The following is a 19997-nucleotide window of genomic DNA, read 5'->3' as shown; positions in this document are numbered from 1 at the left end:
TGTTCTCTAATTCTCGATCTTGCTTAAGATCTGCTCAATAGATCAAGATCTGCTCAAAAGAAGCCAGCTGAGCTCAGTGAGTCTAACACTGGTCTGACTGAATTCCTCACATTCCTGCCCCCCCCCCCCCATCCCATCCCTTCCCAGTGGATTTAGTTGGCCAAAACCCCTTTGCTCTCTCTGATTTAACAGTAATAGTTGGGGCAGATTCTATTTTCCCATACTAATTGTAAACAGCTGTTGCCCCAAAGCTGAAACCTTTAATTTCAAAAAGCAAAGGGATAAATACACTAAGTTATTTCGATTATTTATCCTACATGTTACATAAGAACCTCTCACAACAGTCCTCAGTCCTCTACTGACCTCTACTGGATCGTTCAAGTTGGATTTATACTCAATGTTGCTCAATAAATAGTGTACCTAATTCAACAGTGTAACAACGTATTTTTCTATGTAAATGCATTTCTATGTTTTTATTGCAAACTTTGACTACTCCGGCCACGTTCAATACATTAGGCAAACTGCAGGTGCCATAGACTACAGTACCCATACTGCCTTTCTTCAGATCCAGGGCGAGGGGAGAGGTGAGCGACCCAAGCAGGGTGGAGTGGAACCAATGATGTGTATACGCACCATTGAGTGGAACAAGCAGCAGTGAAGCGTGCGTTTTGATATGTCGGACCCGGTGGCACAGGCCTTGCAACCCCGGCTACATCAAGCTCAGTCTGGTGGGACTGCTGGGTCTAACGCTGCTGCGGTGGGATCTGGATCGGGGAACAGTGACCCAGTCAGACCAGGTCTTAGCCAACAACAGCGGGCGAGTCAGAAAAAAGCCCAAGTCAGAGCTTTTCCACGGGCGAAAAAGCTCGAGAAACTCGGCGTCTTCTCCGCTTGCAAGGTAGCTAGCTAGCTAACGGTAGCTATATGGCTAGGCTAGCTAGCATAGCCAACTTCACCAAAACAATGACTAGCTAACTAGCCATTTCCCCTGCTGGTATAACAGTCTCAACAAACAGAAACCAAAACACCATTTGTATTTGGTTTCTAACATGCAACAATAGCCTTCATACATGTATATGGCGTAGCTAACGTTACTGTAAAGAATATAGTTAGCAACAGCAAGGTTAACCAACTTTGCTAACTAGACAGCCAACGAGCATGCATCTGCTTTATGGTGCTAGTGTGGGGATTCTGATTTACTTTCCTCTTTTCTTTAGGCTAGTGACACATGCAAGTGCAATGGCTGGAAGAACCCACAACCGCCGACTGCCACCCGAAGTATGGATTTACAGCAACAAGCGGCCAGCCTTAGCGAGTCCTGCCGCAGCTGCGGGCATGCCCTGGGTAGGCTGCCTTATGACTCAACACTAGTTTGAAGGATAGATACGCTCCATGATCACACTGAACCTAATGTCATCAATACACATCATATATATAGAATATAGATATAGAATCTGTATGCTATTCCATAATAGCAATAATTATAATATGAATTGCACAATGTAGGTTTCAGTCTCATATCTTTGAGTAGTAAAGTAAAATGCTTAGATATCCTCCCTGTTTAAAGGGGAAATCAGCAGTTGCTACATCCATTTGTGTACTTATACATTTAATTAAATCTTTTGTCACCTTTATTTAACCAGGTAGGCTAGTTGAGAACTAGTTCTCATTTACAACTGAGACCTGGCCAAGATAAAATGAAGCAGTGTGACACAAACAACAACACATGGAATTAACAAACATACAGTCAACACAATAGAACAGGTATATATGTACAGTGTGTGCAAATTAGGTAAGATCAGGGAGGTAAGGAAATAAATAGGCCACGGTGGTGAAGAAATGACAATTTAGCAATTAAACACTGGAGTGACAGATGTGCAGAAGATGAATGTGCAAGTGGAGATACTGGGGTGCAAAGGAGCAAAAAATATTTTATAAAAAAAAATAAATAACAGTATGGGGATAAAGTAGTTGGATGGACTATTTACAGGTGCAGTGATCTGTGAGCTGCTCTGACAGCTGGTGCTTAAAGTTAGTGAGGGAAGGTATGAGTCTCCAACTTCAGTGATTTTTGCCATTCGGTCCAGTCATTGGCAGCAGAGAACTGGAAGGAAAGGTGGCCAAAGGAGTAATTGGCTTTAGGGGTCACCAGTGAAATATACCTGCTGGAGCGCGTGCTATGGGTGGATGCTGTTATGGTGACCAGTAAGCTGAGATAAGACTGGGCTTTACCTAGCAAAGACTTCTAGATGACCTGGAGCCAGTGGGTTTGGCGACGAATATGAAGCGAGGGCCAGCCAACGAGAGCATACATGTCGCTGTGGTGGGTAGTATATGGGGCTTTGGTGACAAAACGGATGGCACTGTGATAGACTGCATCCAATTGGTTGAGTAGAGTGTTGGAGGCTATTTTGTAAATTCCATGGCTGAAGTCAAGGATCGGTAGGATAGTCAGTTTTACGAGGGTATGTTTGGCAGCATGAGTGAAGGATGCTTTGTTTCGAAATAGGAAGCCGATTCTAGATTTAATTTTGGATTGGAAATGCTTAATGTGAGTCTGGAAGGAGAGTTTACGGTCTAACCAGACACCTAGGTATTTGTAATTGTCCACATATTCTAAGTCAGAGCCGTCTAGAGTAGTGATGCTGGGCAGGTGCGGGAAGCGATCGGTTGAAGAGCATGCATTTAGTTTTACTTACATTTAAGTGCAGTTGGAGGCCACGGAAGGAGAGTTGTATGGCATTGAAGCTCGTCTGGAGGTTAGTTAACACAGTGTCCAAAGAAGGGCCAGAAGTGTACAGATTGGTGTCGTCTGCGTAGAGTTGGATTAGAGAATCACCAGCAGCAAGAGTGACATCATTGATGTATACAGAGAAAAGAGTCGGGCCAAGATTTGAACCCTGTGGCACACCCATGAGACTGCCAGAGTTCCGGACAACAGGCCCTCCAATTTGACACACTGAACTCTGTCTGAGTCGTAGTTTGTGAACTAGGCTAGGCAGTCATTTGAAAAACCAAGGCTGTTGAGATTGACAGAGTCGAAAGCCTTTGACCAGGTCGATGAATACAGCTGCACAGTATTGTCTCATATCGATGGCAGTTATGATATTGTTTAGGACCTTGAGCGTGGCTGCGGTGCACCAGTGACCGGCTCAGAAACCAGATTGCATAGCGGAGAAGGTACGGTGGGATTCGAAACGGTCTGTGATCTCTTTGTTAACTTGGCTTTCGAAGACCTTGAAGACCTATTGATTCTTAAAGAATATAACTTACAGTGCCTTGCGAATGTATTCGGCCCCCTTGAACTTTGCGACCTTTTGCCACATTTCAGGCTTCAAACATAAAGATATAAAACTGTATTTTTGTGAAGAATCAACAACAAGTGGGACACAATCATGAAGTGGAATGACATTTATTGGATATTTCAAACTTTTTTAACAAATCAAAAACTGAAATATTGGGCGTGCAAAATTATTCAGCCCCCTTAAGTTAATACTTTGTAGCGCCACCTTTTGCTGCGATTACAGCTGTAAGTCGCATGGGGTATGTCTCTATCAGTTTTGCACATCGAGAGACTGAAATTTTTTCCCATTCCTCCTTGCAAAACAGCTCGAGCTCAGTGAGGTTGGATGGAGAGCATTTGTGAACAGCAGTTTTCAGTTCTTTCCACAGATTCTCGATTGGATTCAGGTCTGGACTTTGACTTGGCCATTCTAACACCTGGATATGTTTATTTTTGAACCATTCCATTGTAGATTTTGCTTTATGTTTTGGATCATTGTCTTGTTGGAAGACAAATCTCCGTCCCAGTCTCAGGTCTTTTGCAGACTCCATCAGGTTTTCTTCCAGAATGGTCCTGTATTTGGCTCCATCTATCTTCCCATCAATTTTAACCATCTTCCCTGTCCCTGCTGAAGAAAAGCAAGCCCAAACCATGATGCTACCACCACCATGTTTGACAGTGGGGATGGTGTGTTCAGCTGTGTTGCTTTTACGCCACACATAACGTTTTGCATTGTTGCCAAAAAGTTCCATTTTGGTTTCATCTGACCAGAGCACCTTCTTCCACATGTTTGGTGTGTCTCCCAGGTGGCTTGTGGCAAACTTTAAACAACACTTTTTATGGATATCTTTAAGAAATGGCTTTCTTCTTGCCACTCTTCCATAAAGGCCAGATTTGTGCAATATACGACTGATTGTTGTCCTATGGACAGAGTCTCCCACCTCAGCTGTAGATCTCTGCAGTTCATCCAGAGTGATCATGGGCCTCTTGGCTGCATCTCTGATCAGTCTTCTCCTTGTATGAGCTGAAAGTTTAGAGGGACGGCCAGGTCTTGGTAGATTTGCAGTGGTCTGATACTCCTTCCATTTCAATATTATCGCTTGCACAGTGCTCCTTGGGATGTTTAAAGCTTGGGAAATCTTTTTGTATCCAAATCCGGCTTTAAACTTCTTCACAACAGTATCTCGGACCTGCCTGGTGTGTTCCTTGTTCTTCATGATACTCTCTGCGCTTTTAACGGACCTCTGAGACTATCACAGTGCAGGTGCATTTATACGGAGACTTGATTACACACAGGTGGATTGTATTTATCATCATTAGTCATTTAGGTCAACATTGGATCATTCAGAGATCCTCACTGAACTTCTGGAGAGAGTTTGCTGCACTGAAAGTAAAGGGGCTGAATAATTTTGCACGCCCAATTTTTCAGTTTTTGATTTGTTAAAAAAGTTTGAAATATCCAATAAATGTCGTTCCACTTCATGATTGTGTCCCACTTGTTGTTGATTCTTCACAAAGAAATACAGTTTTATATCTTTATGTTTGAAGCCTGAAATGTGGCAAAAGGTCGCAAAGTTCAAGGGGGCCGAATACTTTCGCAAGGCACTGTACATATGCTTAATGAGCTTAGTTCAACCGTCGTACCCCATCAGAACCCAAAATATAAGCTTGTTTGTATTTTATGTTTATTTATTTAACCTTTTAACCTTCTTATTTACTTACGGTGATGGCCTACCAAATGCCTCCTGCTGGAATGGGGATTAAAAATACATGAAATAAAAATAAAGGACAAAACACACATTACAACAAGAGAGACAACACAACACTACGTAAAGAGAGAGACCTAAGACGACAACAACAGCATGGCAGCAACACAACATGACAACAGCACAACATGGTAGCAGCACAAAACAGGGTCCAAACATTATTGGCCACAGACAACAGCACAAAGGGCAAGAAGGTAGACACAACAATACATCACGCGAAGCAGCCACAACTGTCAGTAAGAGTGTCCATGATTGAGTCTTTGAAAGAAGAGATAAAACTGTCCAGTTTGAGTGTTTGTTGCAGCTCGTTCCAGTCGCTAGCTGCAGCGAACTGAAAAGAGCAGCGAACCAGGAATGTGTGTGCTTTGGGGACCTTTAACAGAAAGTGACTGGCAGAACGGGTGTTGTATGTGGAGGATGACGGATGCAGTAGATATCTCAGATAGGGGGGAGTGAGGCCTAAGAGGGTTTTATAAATAAGCATCAACCAGTGGGTCTTGCGACGGGTATACAGAGATGACCAGTTTACAGAGGAGTATAGAGTGCAGTGATGTGTCCTATAAGGAGCATTGGTGGCAAATCTGATGGCCGAATGGTAAAGAACATCTAGCCGCTCGAGAGCACCTTTACCTGCCGATCTATAAATTACATCTTGCTTGGTTAGGATGGTACACCGAATCAGGGTTAGTTGAGCAGCTGGGGTGAAAGAGGAGCGATTACGATAGAGGACTTCTAGAACTTCAGCCTGCAGCTCTGATAAGTGCTGAGAGAAGGACAGTGTACCGTCTAGCCTTACTCCCAAGTACTTGTATGAGGTGAAACAATGTAAACATGAAGAAACACTGCGAGCCTAAAAACATGGGTAAAACTATCATTGTAATACCACGGATGGTCAGTCCTTGCATCCGTAGCTCTGTCTATGAATTTGAGAGTAGTTACATTTCTCCAGCCACATTCTTCAACTTTTTGAGGGGGTCCTTTGTCATTGTTTCAACTGCTGATTGACGCTTTAAGAGGCTGATCTGTTATTGAACCCCTCCTGTGCAGCGGCCCATGTGTCCCACCTGGAGAACGTGTCAGAAGAGGAGATCAACCGGCTGCTGGGCATGGTGGTGGATGTGGAGAACCTCTTTATGTCTGTGCACAAGGAGGAGGACACGGACACCAAGCAGGTCTACTTCTACCTCTTCAAGGTATGAAATCACTTCCCTCCATTCTAACCAGACAGACAAGTGTAGATGGCCATAACCTCTACTTTTCTGGCTTAGCACATCTTGACACTCTCTCTCTGTGGGTCTCTATCCCCCCCAGCTGCTGAGAAAATGCATCTTGCAGATGAGTCAGCCGATAGTGGAAGGATCATTGGGGAGTCCCCCCTTTCAGAAACCCAACATTGAGCAGGTAGTAACAGTCTCCTTCCTACCTGTTTCTCAAGCTGTTCTTTCCTTCTTCCCCAACGGAAAAGTACTTTTTGTACACGTTTGTTTTATTTTGTTCCTCAGGGAGTGTTGAACTTCGTTCAGTACAAATTCAGCCACCTGGCACCCAGAGAGAGGCAGACGATGTTTGAGCTCTCCAAGATGTTCCTCCTGTGTCTCAACTACTGGAAGCTGGAGACTCCCACGCAGTTCCGCCAGCGGTCCCAGAAGGATGATGGCACAGCCTACAAAGTGGACTACACCAGGTGTGTGTGTGTGTGTGTGTGTGAGCCATGTGTTGTGGAAAATATATATATTTTTAATTTGCAGCGTATTGCATCTTGCTTTTTTGATATTGTTGTATTGCATCTTGTTTATGTTCTGTTCATGTGGAGGTCTCACTGCATTCTGCTCTTTTTGTTCCCATCAATAGTGACTCACAACTACTGTAATCTAATCTGTGTCTTGTTTCCCAGGTGGTTATGCTACTGCCATGTCCCCCAGAGTAACGACAGCCTGCCGCGCTATGAGACCACCCAGGTGTTTGGCCGTAGTCTGCTCAAGTCAATCTTCACCGTGACGCGCCGCCAGCTCCTGGAGAAGTTCCGAGTGGAGAAGGACAAGCTCCTCCCAGAGAAACGCACACTCATCCTCACACACTTTCCCAAGTACGTGGTGTGCAACCAATCCGTAGTAATCCGCTCGGAATCAAAGTTGATACTTATTGTGGTTTCTCCCTCGAGTTACAACCGAACCAAGATTCTGGAGTGAGTGAGATGGACGCCGTGTATCTGTGGCTTGTAACAAAGGGTTTGTGTCCCAGGTTTCTGTCTATGCTAGAGGAGGAGATCTATGGGGAAAACTCTCCCATCTGGGAGGCTGACTTCACCATGCCTGCCTCCGAGGGGGGCCAGCTGGGTCACCAGTTAGGTGAGGGGCACCTAACAACTAAATAAGTGGTTCTCATAAGATCCATAAAGGCACTTATAGGTTGTACAACATGTAATGTATGATTTCCCGCTCTCCATTTTCAATAATTCTGTCTGGTTTCGGTCATTGTCCTGTGTGTTTCTGATCATGGCAGTGATCAGCCCTGCTGCAGTGTCGGGCTCGCCCTCCTTCTCTAAAGGCAACAGTGGCCCTTCGCTAGGCAGTCTGGGGCTGGACTCTGGCGTGGCCGAGCCCATAACAGGTCAGTAACTCTGGCAACACCGCCAAGCTAACTTTTGCTTTGCACCGGGTGTGAAGTAATAGCGGACGTTTGTTTTTCTATGTCTTATCTGTCCCACGTGGGAGATTTTATTTCCCATGCCTCTGTGGGATATAGCCTCACACATAAAACAGCGTTTAAATTAATGGTGGTTGTACTGTCTCTCCTCAGGAGAGAAGAGGAAGCTTCCAGAAGTTCTGACCCTGGAGGATGCTAAGAGGATCAGAGTGATGGGAGACATCCCGATGGAGTTGGTCAACGAGGTGATGATGACCATCACTGACCCGGCTGCCATGTTGGGCCCAGAGGTGAGTTCTTCCCAAGACCGAGGCGCATCATTTAATGTCCTTTCGCCAGTGCAACATGGATATTTATGTTGACTGTGGATATGTTTTATCTAGTCTTAACATCTAAGTATGGAAACGGGATGTTTGTTAGAATGAATATAATTAATTGACTGTGTTGATCATCACTGTCACTCTCTGCTAGACGAGTCTGCTGTCTGCCAATGCTGCTCGTGATGAGACAGCCCGGTTAGAGGAGAGGCGGGGCATCATAGAGTTCCATGTCATAGGGAACTCCCTTTCCCAGAAGTCCAACAAGAAGATTCTGATGTGGCTGGTGGGCTTGCAGAACGTCTTCTCCCACCAGCTGCCTCGCATGCCCAAAGAGTACATCACACGCCTAGTGTTTGACCCGTACGTAGACATTTGAACGGTGTCTCTCACCTGTACCCCGTCTTCAGTGAAGCCTCTTGAAATGAACTTTTTGTGACCCTTTCTCCCCGCTGCCTTGGACCGTTCTCTGTCCAGGAAGCACAAGACGCTGGCCCTAATCAAAGATGGCCGTGTCATCGGGGGAATCTGTTTCAGGATGTTCCCCACCCAGGGCTTCACTGAGATCGTCTTCTGTGCCGTCACATCCAACGAGCAAGTCAAGGTATGGACGCGCCTCTCCTTTACATACAACAGCAAAAATACTGGAATCAATTACCTGGGTAAGTTTGATATAATGGCTTGTTATTGGACTTACGGTATCTGTCAGAGTTCGAATGTATGTTGGACTAAGAGCCCAACATTTCCCCCTGATTGTCTGCCATTGGGGTTTCAGGGCTACGGTACTCACCTGATGAACCACCTAAAGGAGTACCACATCAAGCACAGCATCCTGTACTTCCTCACCTACGCTGATGAGTACGCCATTGGCTACTTCAAGAAGCAGGTATGGTATAGGATGATAACATGTACCTCCCTCTCTTCCTCACCTCTCCTTTGACCTCTCTCCTCTGGCTCTTTTTGCCATTGCAGGGTTTTTCCAAAGACATCAAAGTGACTAAGAGTCGTTACCTTGGTTACATCAAGGACTACGAGGGGGCTACCCTCATGGAGTGTGAGCTGAATCCCAGAATCCCCTACACGGAGCTCTCTCATATCATCAAGAGGCAGAAAGAGGTGAGAGGACTCTCTGTAGGAAGTCCTCACATTGTGGGGCACACAGGTTGAGGTGAATGTCATTGGACGGTTATGCATCTCTGTACCTTTCTCCATCTGTTGATGAAAGGACAGTGTTAATGTCCATGTTGGTGTGTTTTTGGTCAACATGTCCCTGTGTTTCCATGACTGGTCAGATCATTAAGAAGCTGATTGAGAGGAAGCAGAGCCAGATCAGGAAGGTATACCCAGGACTCACCTGCTTCAAAGAGGGGGTACGGCAGATCCCTGTGGAGAGCATCCCTGGCATCAGTAAGTGGGTGTGGGTCCTTCTAATACCTTGTTCAGGGTATAGACTATTAATGCCTTGTCTGATGTCATGTTTTAATTATTCTCTCTCCCTAGGGGAGACAGGCTGGAAGCCCAGTGCAAAGGAGAAAGTGTAAGCTGAATGTTTGGTCTATCAGGAAATAACAAAAATAAAAAATTGATGTGCAGTATTGTCATAAAACAACTGGCAGCCTTTACAATCACACTCATCTGTCATTGAATTGATATATTATTACCTATCCTGTCTTGTAGGAAAGAGTTGAAAGACCCTGATGTGTTGTACAACATGCTGAAGAATCTCCTGGCCCAGGTCAAGGTAAAACACTGACATGCACCGATACAACCCAGTGTTCAACCTCAGCAGTGGTCAGACAGAGTCTGCATCCCAAATGGCAACCTATTCCCTATATAACCCCTGATCAAAGGCCTCCCGAGTGGTGCAGCGGTCTAAGGCATTGCATCACAGTGCTAGCTGTGTCACTACAGATCTTGGTTCGATTCCAAGCTGTGTCGCAGCCGGCCGCGAACGGGGAGACCCATGAGGCGGCACACAATTGGCCCAGTGTCGTCCGGGTTAGGGGAGGGTTTTGCCGGCCCGGGATGTCCTTGTCTCATCGCGCTCTAGCAAGTCGTGTGGCGGGCCGGGCGCCAGACACGGTCGCCAGGTGTACGTGTACACATTGGTGCGGCTGGCTTCCGGGTTAAGTGGGCGTTGTGTCAAAAAGCAGTGCGGCTTGGTGGGGTCGTGTTTCGGAGGACGCATAGCTCTCGACCTTCGCCTCTCCCGAGTCCGTACGGAAGTTGTAGCGATGGGACAAGACTGTAACTACCAATTGGATTCCATAAAATTGGGGAGTAAAAGGGGGTAAAAAAAGACATGGCATCCCTGATCGAAAATAGTACACTCAGTAGGGAATAGGGGACCATTTGGGGTTCAGACTGAAAGTCATAACAACGGTGTGGTTGTGTTCCTATCCCAGACTCACCCTGATGCCTGGCCCTTCATGGAACCTGTGAAAAAGACTGAGGCTCCAGACTACTACGAGATCATACGCTTCCCCATTGGTGAGTATATCATCCGCTCATTATTCCCTGGCTTGTTTATATGTCCCAGCCATGACAATTATCCAGCTCTTTGAACTCATTTTGATAGTAAAATAGGAAAAAAAGCATTCCGTGTTTCACCAACTCCATGCGTTTTTAATTGTAAGTCCGTCTGGATATGCCGTTAAACGCGCTGAAGGAATATTTCAAATATAACCTCCGTGTCCCCCTCTCCTCTCTCCCTCCTTCCTGTAGATCTGAAGACCATGACGGAGAGGCTGAAGAACAGATACTATGTGACCAAGAAGCTGTTCATAGCAGACCTGCAGCGCGTCATTACCAACTGCCGTGAATACAACCCCCCGGACAGCGAGTACTGCAAGTGTGCCAACACCCTGGAGAAGTTCTTCTACTTCAAGCTGAAGGAAGGGGGCTTGATCGAGAAGTGAAGCTAGGGTCACAGGGTCACCATGCACGGCGGCCCCACGGCGGAACAGCAGGAAGGAGCGCTCGTGGACACTCACTCACGCACGCACACCGTCTTGTGATGACATAGTCAGGGGGTCATTGCTAGCCGTATTCCAACCCTTTTTCCCTCGTCTTTTCTTTTAGGAAGCCTTCATTAATGGCAGTGTGTGTTTATGCATGTTTATATTACTGGTGGTTGAAGGGAACAGTGGAGTATAACAACACAATCGTGGAGGTAATTGGAAAGGCTCTATGGGCGAGGTTAAGTTTGTTAATGTGTCGAAATGACTCTCCATCAATCTCTCACTCTCTGTTTGTCTGTCTCCCTCTATCCCCGTCTCACTACCCTCTGTAGTATAGAATCTCTGTGTGTTGCCGTCTCATTCTGGTTTCATTCTTGCTCTAAGTGACACATAGAAGGAGCTGTAACGTATTCCTGTGCCTAAACGACTGGTCCCACAGCAGATCATGTCACACTTTCCACATAGGTTACGTTCAAATTATAGGATGGCATTTTCACGGGATTGTTTCTCAATCGGATGAAATAATGCCCGCTTAGACATTCACACTCGCAGCTCCTCCAGATGGGAGTTGTATTTTTTGGTACTGTCGTGGAAACGTGAGTAGGGTGGGGTGGGACCTACGCCGTTGTTGCCTTCCTGTACTGACATACACTTGAAAAGAGGCCAGTAGACTTGGAGGGTAGAAACACAATGTGCCCTTGAGTTAGAAGACGAGAAATGTTCCGACTCGCATTGTCAAGTCACAGATAATGTCCGCGTTCCAGGCTGACTCCGTCGCAGACGCCTGCCACACCTCACAAGGCCCGGATAGCTATTTACCCATCATTTAACCACATCATGGAACAGGACACGCTAACCATCGGTTGATACAATGCAACAACTGAAATGTAGTCAGCCTGAAGCGTGACCATAGATATCCCTGTCTGACACCGCGTTATGTTGGATTTGCCATCATGTGATTGGTCAGTAGCAAAACTTCCAATTTTCCTATACGTTTCATCTTCATGGTTGCCCTCGAATAATTTCCCGACAACTACTGTATGTTGAACTTTGTATTTATTTATTATTTCTCCTGAACAGTATAATGAAAACCTACCACTACATTTGAAGGTACTTAGGCCTAATGTTAGTGTAGTCGTCAATACTGTTCTTTTCCCATTCTCTTCTGGGCCAGTATGGCCATGTCACTGATCTCAAACATGGTTGTTTTTCTTGGGGAAATATCAGAGATGGCGTAGTAATGTGTCATTGTTGTTTTAATGGTGTTGCCTGATCTGAGGGTAGTCTCTGGTATCCCAGACCAAGGGCGACATCAGGAGCGTTGTTAATGTGGGAGCCAACCCGTCTGCCTAAGGAGACTACTCTGAGGGTTACTGGCCACCCTTTTGTTTAGGTTTCTGTTCGTCCTAGAAATAACCTGTTTCTGATGGAAGCACAGGATCCAACCACAGTGGTAAACATGACCGTTCGGTTTGTCAGTATTTCGCTGAAAAGGCCATAGAGCCCTGTCAATACAGTATGTGGGTGTTGCACAGCACTTACCCTCCCTGCTGGTTCTGTCTCTTCTATGGTGGATATGCATTGTGTTATTATGATAATGGCTGACAAACACAAAAAACAAGTGTCCGGTTTGGTGTTCACTCCATACTCACAAGCAGTACTGCATGGTGGAGACCTTGAATCTGCATCCATTTCTGTTCTGTTGTTACTGAGATGGCCACGGCTATTCACACACACCCACTTCTTGTTCATGGTCGGTGTCTGATTGTCTGCCTCTTGAGATGCCTTTGGTTCTCTGCTATTTTGTAAAACGTTTTGGGGGGAAATGACTGGTCTGTGCTGGGTGGTTGAGTATTCCACTGAACTGTTGTGTGTGTGTGTGTGTGTGTTTGTACTTGAATCATGACTAGCTTTGAGCAACTAAAGTGATGTCAATGTTTCTTTATTCAGGGTTGTCAGTTATGTATCTCTCAATCTACCTATGTATGCTGCATTACGTTTCTGAAAATACTGTGTGAGTGAAATGTAAAAATATTAGCACTGCTACAGTTTCTTTTAGTTATATGGTTTGAAGAGCTCTTTACTGTAATACTGTTCATGAAAATAAAGTTTTTATAGTCAAATATTTCTGTGCTTATTATCTTATAAGATGGCAACTAGTTACAGTATACACTGTGTTTTTGTTATGTTCCAGTAACCATGCAGTGTTGTTTAGTAGGTGTGACCACAAGGTTTATTCAGGCTTTTTAAATGCCATTCAGACATGCTGTACTGGTGTTTCTCATGGTGTCTTGCAGTTTTGTTCTCCTGATGTCACAACTGGTAAGAATGGGGCCCATTAAGGGCTCTGAGTGCTTTGTCGGGCTGACAGAAATCTGCAACAGATTTCTCCTGGACTGCAGATAGTTACAGACATACCAGTCCCTCTCTGTACAATGCCACTAGATTAACACATCTGCAGTTTGGTAGATTTCATATCCGATACGGCTCCTTACGTGTATTGATATCCCTACAACTCTTCTACTCTAACTATAATTCACATCCTTGTGTCACCTCTTTTACTTAGACATACTTTGTTGGCCCTCAAGAACTCCCTTGAATGGGACCCCCTCTTCACATGAGACAGAAGTGCTTTTGGTTTCGTTTTTCTGTTTGGGTGTCAGTGGGGTGGAAATGTATCAGTGAAAACCCCTCTGTAACCTGGCCACAACGGACCATGGACATTGTCTGCTGCTGATCCCAAACATAGAGCTGCTTCAGAAACACTTGGTGAGCTGAGTTTGAAATTGGCTTGACTTCATCTGTAGCTGACTGCCACAAATGGTAGTTGTACTGTAGGAACATTTGCAGTGTGTATTGCATTTCAGTTTAAAAATAGCCTTGTGGTGCACTGCCTTTAGTCTGAGTGTTTTTATTTCTAAGGACAAGGAGTTGTGTGTGTGGACCAATAGACCAGTAGGATGGCAGACTTTGGGCTGTATGAGTACCAGGAGGAAGTGGTTCAACGGGCTCTACGGGGGGAGAACATCATCATCTGGCTGCCCACTGGAGGAGGAAAGACACGTGCTGCTGTGTATGACAGACACTTCACAATAAGGAGTACCCATACCTGACACAGTAAAGCCCTGGAACCTAAGCTAACACACCTTAAAGACGGGTCCATATCTTAGGTTTTAAACCATATGTTGAAATATTATACTGTAAAACCATTGGATTCCATTGAGTTCACAATACCATTGTGTTCCTTTCTCCCAACCATAGAGTTCACTCTGCTGATCATTGATGAGTGCCACCACACTCATAAGGAGGGTGTCTACAATAAGATCATGGGGGCGCTACGTGGCACAGAAGCTGAAGGGGGAGAGACTGCTGCCGCAGATCCTGGGCCTCACTGCCTCTCCTGGGACAGGGGGAGCCAAGAGCATCAAAGGAGCTGTGGACCATGTGCTGCAGGTCAGTTTCTCTCTCTCTCTCTCTCTCTCCGGTGGTCTTTACATGCTATTTATTCAGCCCAAACTTTCATCCTGAGTAAAAAAAAACGAACAATGTCCCTCATCGAACCCTTTACATTCAGCTCATTTAGTTATTTATGACCTTCAGATTTGTGCCAACCTGGACTCAGTGATTGTGTCGTCCAAAGTGTACGCCCCTGAGCTGAAGAAAAAGGTCCCCAGACCCAGGAAAAGGTTTGACATCGTTGACAGAAGACCTCAGGTGAGTTCAATTCTGTTCTGTAAACATAGAGCCTTTGAACTTGAGAGCTGTATTGGTTTGAATTCAAACTCCTGTTGTTTTGTCTCAGGACCCATTTGGGGATCACCTGAAGTTCATGATGCAGTTTATCCATGACTTCATGGCCTTAGGGCCTGACTTTCCTGTCAGGGAGTTTGGCACGCAGGAGTACGAGGCAGACGTGGTGATTCTGGAGAAGAAGGGTAAATCATCCTCTCAGTATGAATTAATGCCACACTATAGAACCTAAGCATAGGAACTATTTTCATGCACCAAATCACACAAGGAAGCTTCCTCAGTCAATGTCATAGTTTTGAATACTGTATTAAAACCTATTTTGGATGTGTGTTTCCTGGTGTAGGTGTGACAGACAGGAACAGACTGCTGGCCCAGTGTGCTCTCCACCTGCGTCAGTACAACGACGCCCTGCTCATCAACGACACTGTGTGCATGGTGGATGCCTTTAGGGTCCTGGAGTCCTACTATAGTACCAAGACCTCCACTGCCACGGATGGAACCGACTTCTTCCTGCTTGGGCTCTACCAGGGTGAGAACCTGCAATTCCCTTGGAACAATCTCTCTGACCTTCTCACATACTGTGTGCGTGTGATTCTCTGGAATGTTAAGGGTATAGGAAGTTCAACTTCTGAACATTGATAGTCAGTGTTCTGTTCATCAACAGAGAACGAGGTGGAGCTGAGGAAACTGGCAGGCGATGCCCGGTTTGAAAACCCTAAGATGGGGAAGCTTCAGAACACCCTGCTGGAGCAGTTTGACCAGGGTGAACACTCCAGAGGGATCCTGTTCTCCAAGACCCGTAAAAGCACCCACTGCTTGTATGACTGGGTGTCCAACAACCCAGCACTGCAGCATGCTGGTATCAGGGCAGCCATTCTGACTGGCGCTGGCAATGGCACCAATTACATGACCCAGGTAACTTGACATTAAACACAGTCAGAACTTTTGGAGGTATAGCAAGGTGGGTTGGAAAGTGCCGAGACCTGTGTTATACCAACAACTGACCTCTGTTTGTGTGTTTCTGTGGGTGCGCTTATAGAATGAGCAGAAGGACACAATCCGCAACTTCCGCCTGGGCTCCCTCAACCTCCTGATCTCCACCAGCGTAGCCAAGGAGGGCCTGGACATCCCAGAATGCAACCTGGTGGTGCGCTACGGGCTGCTGACCAATGAGATCGCACAACAGCAGGCCAGTGGCCGGGCTCGGGCGAGTGACAGCGTTTACTCTGTGGTGGCCCAGGCGGGGGGGCGGGAGGTGCGTCGGGAACTCCTCAATGAATGTCTGGAGGACTTGACTGGCAGGGCCATCGGCGAAGTGCAGAGGATGGAGCCCAGGGAGTTCCAAATGAAGGTAAGGCGATTCCTCATGGTGGTGAGGCTGGTATCTTTCTCTATGTTCTACCCCTGCATGTCTCTAATCTCTTTGGGAAAAAGGACAGACCTACACTCACTCACTTTGCTTTTTTCATGTATATGCCTTTTGAACCCGGCACCAAAATGATTTTTGTTACTACAAACTTTTGAGTTGAGCACGCCCGTTCCTCATGATCTAATCTTGTTTTCACTTGATTTATTCTCTCTCTGCCTCCACTATTAGACCACTGATCTCCAGACAGAAACGTTGTTGACAAGACAGTTGGCAGAGCAGTTGAAGATCAAGAAGAGGAGTCGTTTCAGTGCTGCTACGGTTCAGCTCTCGTGTCGAGACTGTGTTGTGCCCGTGGCCTTTGGCAATGACATTAAAGTCATTGAAAACGCACACCATGTCAACATCAACCCGGACTTTGAGTAAGTTGTGTTTCTCTCATGTCTGTCCTGATACTGATCACAAGACTTATTGGTCCACATTGCAAGGCTAAAAGAGCACATGTTTGAAGTGGTTTTGCATCAGTGTGTGTGAGGAGGTGACCTGTGCATGTGTGTTTGTTTTCAGGAAGTACTATAAGACCGGTGGGCAGCCCGCGCTGAAGACTTTTGAGGACTGGCAGCCAGGCCGTGTGATCAGCTGTGCTGCCTGTGGCAAGGTGAGGTTGACTTTTAATCTATAGCTTTTTATTTTAGGCCGAGACTGCGGATCCGTAGGCATATATTTTGCCTAGTGGCGTGCGCTGTTGAGGTTGTGGACACATGAGAGAGAAATGCAGCCATTCACACAATCATCCTAAAACCTGAGGTGGTGTTTTTTGTCTATTACACTGAGTGTCCAAAACATTATGAACACCTGCTCCTTCCATGACATCGACTGACCAGGGGAATTCAGGTGAAAGTTACGACTTGATGTCACTCATTAAATCCACTTCAATCAGTGTAGACGAAAGGGAGGAGACATGTTAAATAATGATTTTTAAGCCTTGAGTGTGTGCCATTCAGAGGTGAATGGGAAAAACAAAAGATTTCAGTGCCTTTGAAGGGGGTATGGTACTAGGTGACAGGCGCACCGGTTTGTGTGTGTAAAGAACTGCAGCGCTGCTGGGTTTTTCACCCTCTACAGTTTCCTGTGTGTATCAAGAATGGTGCACCACCCAAAGGACATCCAGCCAACTTCACATAACTGTGGGAAGCATTGGAGTCAACATGGGCCAGCATCCCTGTGGAACCCTTTCGACACCTTGTAGAGTTCATGCCCCAACGAATTGAGGCTCTGAGGACAAAAAGGGGGTGCAACACAATATTAGGAAGGTGTTCCTAATGTTTTGTACACTGTGTATATTCAGTTCGGTTATGTACAATACTATCGTTATGTGATCTTACCGACATTGATTCAGCTTTGATCTCCCTTTATTAAACGAGCAGCATTCGCCAGAGTAGCCTGTTCTATACGATTAGAACAGAGACTGTACGTAAGTACAGAATCCTGCACATGCGCAGAAACTTCGGAAACCATCAGTCCCCGGGAAGAAAGGTCCAGTTAAAGTTGGACCAGCAGCCATTCCGTTTATCTTATGGTGCTAGGATTATTCTACTGTCTTTTAATATGCTTATATATGGAAATCTTCATCAGTATATTTGTTTATGTATTTAAATCTGAACAGCAATGGGGAAGGGAAATGGTATATAAGGAGATTGCCCTGCTGCCCAGTCTGGCCATCGAGAACTTTGCTATGGAGACTCCGGAGGGAAGAAAATTAGCCAACAAGTGGAAGAAAGTTGAGTTTACAGTGGAGGAGTTTAACTTCAGCACGTACTGTCAAAACAGATTCCCTAACATGTTGGATTGATACGCTATTACACTGGAGGAAGGACTGTAACTGGGGGCTTTCATGGTGTTTCCACCTCGTACTGTTTTCACCTTTCCACTAACCTTCTCTTCCTTTCTCTCTCTGTCTGTCAGTCTGTGTTGCTTAGTCTAGACTACCATTGTGTTACTTATGCATGATCCTGAAGTGTGTCATTGTCCTATTTTCTATTTTATTCCACCTTTATTTAACCAGGTAGGCTAGTTGAGAACAAGTTCTCATTTACAACTGCGACCTGGCCAAGATAAAGCAAAGCAGTGCGTCACAAACAACAACACAGAGTTACACATGGAGTAAACAAACGGATGACACTGTGATAGACTGCATTCAATTTGCTGAGTAGAGTGTTGGAGGCTATTTTGTAAATGACATTGCCGAAGTCAAGGATCGGTAGGATAGTCTGTTTTACGAGGGTATGTTTGGCAGCATGAGTGAAGGATGCTTTGTTGCGAAATAGGAAGCCAATTCTAGATTTAATATAGGATTGGAGATGTTTAATGTGAGTCTGGAAGGAGAGTTTACTGTCTAACCAGACACCTAGGTATTTGTAGTTGTCCACATATTCTAAGTCAGATCCGTCCAGTGTAGTGATGCTGGACGGGCGGGCAGGTGCGGGCAGCAATCGGTTGAAGAGCATGCATTTATTTTTACAGGGGGAGAGATGCAGTGCCTTGGGTATGGTTGGCCCTGTTAAATCATGTCTTGCCAGGCCTCCACACTGCTATAGGCAGTGTGACGCTGCAGTGTGCTAAAGCATGTTACACAATGGTCAGGGTTAGAATTAGTGCGTCAGCTTTGTTTATGCCCAAGGTCCTCTCTCCCCTCTTTCCCTCCCCCTCCCTCTCTCTCTCCTGGGTTTCTTCTGCTCCATCGCAGCCAAGCACGCAGAAACATGTGAACTTAGCACCCCTGTTCTAACATGAACTCAAATTATCTGTTTTTCTATTTTCAGCAAAGTAGTATCAGCATGGTCCACATTTTGTCATAAATGTTATTTACTGTGAATCGGTACTGTCTTTGTTTTAGATTGAACCTGAAACTTATTCCCCTCGCCTGATACTCTTTGATATTTGATGCTACTTGATCATGTATGAAAAATGTTAAAATTGGGAATTCAATATATTCCACATGTGTACCATTTCCTTGCCTAAATTAATGAAATTATCTACTGTAATATTTTTTATTTATTCTTGATAAATAATTTGGTATTATTTGTCTGAACATGTCTATATTGAATGTTATAAATGAAAAATAAAATAACTAATAGATAATAGAAGTATATAGATCTTGCCTTCATTGCTGTCTTCATACACTCTTCCACAAGATGGCGGTCTTAGCCTTCCAATGTCTACTTCCATACCTGCAGTAGAGGGAGCTCATGGTTTTAGATTCCCTCCTTCCCTAATCCGTGCCCTTAAGTTTAGTATGGGGAGAGATATTTCGTTTAGTATGGGGAGAGATATTTAGTTTAGTGTGGGGAGAAATATAGTTAGTTTAGTATGAGGAGAGATATTTAGTTTAGTGTCGGGAGATATTTAGTTTAGTGTGGGGAGATATTTAGTTTAGTGTGGGGAGAGATATTTAGTTTAGTATGGGGAGAGATATTTAGTTTAGTATGGGGAGAGATATTTAGTTTAGTGTGGGGAGAGATATTTAGTTTAGTATGGGGAGAGATATTTAGTTTAGTATGGGGAGAGATATTTAGTTTAGTATGGGTAGAGATATTTAGTTTAGTGTGGGGAGAGATATTTAGTTTAGTGTGGGGAGAGATATTTAGTTTAGTGTGGGGAGATATTTAGTTTAGTGTGGGGAGAGATATTTAGTTTAGTATGGGTAGAGATATTTAGTTTAGTATGAGGAGAGATATTTAGTTTAGTGTGGGGAGAGATATTTAGTTTAGTATAGGGAGAGATATTTAGTTTAGTATGAGGAGAGATATTTAGTTTAGTATGGGGAGAGATATTTAGTTTAGTATAGGGAGAGATATTTAGTTTAGTATGGGGAGAGATATGTAGTTTAGTATGGTGTGGGGAGAGATA

General features: G+C 45.0%; 2 protein-coding genes across 4 annotated transcripts; both read left to right on the top strand.

Annotated features, from left to right (window-relative positions):
* Nucleotides 1-575: 575 nt before the first annotated feature.
* Nucleotides 576-13097, top strand: LOC110486259 (histone acetyltransferase KAT2A). Its single transcript, XM_021557711.2, has 18 exons — nucleotides 576-898; nucleotides 1218-1344; nucleotides 6097-6242; nucleotides 6361-6450; nucleotides 6552-6733; nucleotides 6944-7135; nucleotides 7291-7397; nucleotides 7552-7659; nucleotides 7849-7985; nucleotides 8167-8375; nucleotides 8490-8616; nucleotides 8788-8898; nucleotides 8985-9128; nucleotides 9305-9419; nucleotides 9513-9549; nucleotides 9690-9753; nucleotides 10418-10502; nucleotides 10737-13097. Exons 1-18 carry the CDS (start codon nucleotides 674-676, stop codon nucleotides 10928-10930), a joined length of 2400 nt encoding a protein of 799 aa, XP_021413386.1. The 5' UTR covers nucleotides 576-673; the 3' UTR covers nucleotides 10931-13097.
* A 531-nt stretch (nucleotides 13098-13628) lies between these two features.
* LOC110485163 (probable ATP-dependent RNA helicase DHX58) lies at nucleotides 13629-18246 on the top strand. Of its 3 annotated transcripts, none has more exons than XM_036940962.1 (11): nucleotides 13629-13741; nucleotides 13895-14045; nucleotides 14234-14425; nucleotides 14573-14686; nucleotides 14775-14907; nucleotides 15066-15251; nucleotides 15387-15637; nucleotides 15762-16073; nucleotides 16320-16510; nucleotides 16656-16746; nucleotides 17755-18246. In XM_036940962.1, exons 3-11 carry the CDS (start codon nucleotides 14255-14257, stop codon nucleotides 17938-17940), a joined length of 1635 nt encoding a protein of 544 aa, XP_036796857.1. In that variant the 5' UTR covers nucleotides 13629-13741; nucleotides 13895-14045; nucleotides 14234-14254; the 3' UTR covers nucleotides 17941-18246. The 3 variants fall into 3 exon arrangements, with proteins under 3 accessions (XP_036796857.1, XP_036796858.1, XP_036796856.1); XM_036940963.1 differs by having other exon boundaries at nucleotides 13895-14089; XM_036940961.1 differs by having other exon boundaries at nucleotides 13895-14129.
* The last annotated feature ends 1751 nt before the right edge of the window (nucleotides 18247-19997 follow it).

The sequence above is a fragment of the Oncorhynchus mykiss genome, chromosome 13 (assembly GCF_013265735.2).
Source record: "Oncorhynchus mykiss isolate Arlee chromosome 13, USDA_OmykA_1.1, whole genome shotgun sequence".
Taxonomy (NCBI): domain Eukaryota; kingdom Metazoa; phylum Chordata; class Actinopteri; order Salmoniformes; family Salmonidae; genus Oncorhynchus; species Oncorhynchus mykiss.
This window is presented reverse-complemented; position numbering and strand designations above follow the sequence as displayed.

Excerpts from the sequence above, each read along its gene's own strand:
- LOC110486259 (XM_021557711.2), top strand. The coding sequence starts at position 674 with ATGTCGGACCCGGTGGCACAGGCCTTGCAACCCCGGCTACATCAAGCT. Across the intron at positions 6,451-6,551 it reads AGAAACCCAACATTGAGCAG|GGAGTGTTGAACTTCGTTCA; the intron begins GTAGTAACAGTC and ends TTTGTTCCTCAG. Across the intron at positions 9,420-9,512 it reads GGAGAGCATCCCTGGCATCA|GGGAGACAGGCTGGAAGCCC; the intron begins GTAAGTGGGTGT and ends CTCTCTCCCTAG.
- LOC110485163 (XM_036940962.1), top strand. The coding sequence starts at position 14,255 with ATGAGTGCCACCACACTCATAAGGAGGGTGTCTACAATAAGATCATGG. Across the intron at positions 14,426-14,572 it reads CTGTGGACCATGTGCTGCAG|ATTTGTGCCAACCTGGACTC; the intron begins GTCAGTTTCTCT and ends TATGACCTTCAG. Across the intron at positions 15,638-15,761 it reads GCACCAATTACATGACCCAG|AATGAGCAGAAGGACACAAT; the intron begins GTAACTTGACAT and ends GTGCGCTTATAG.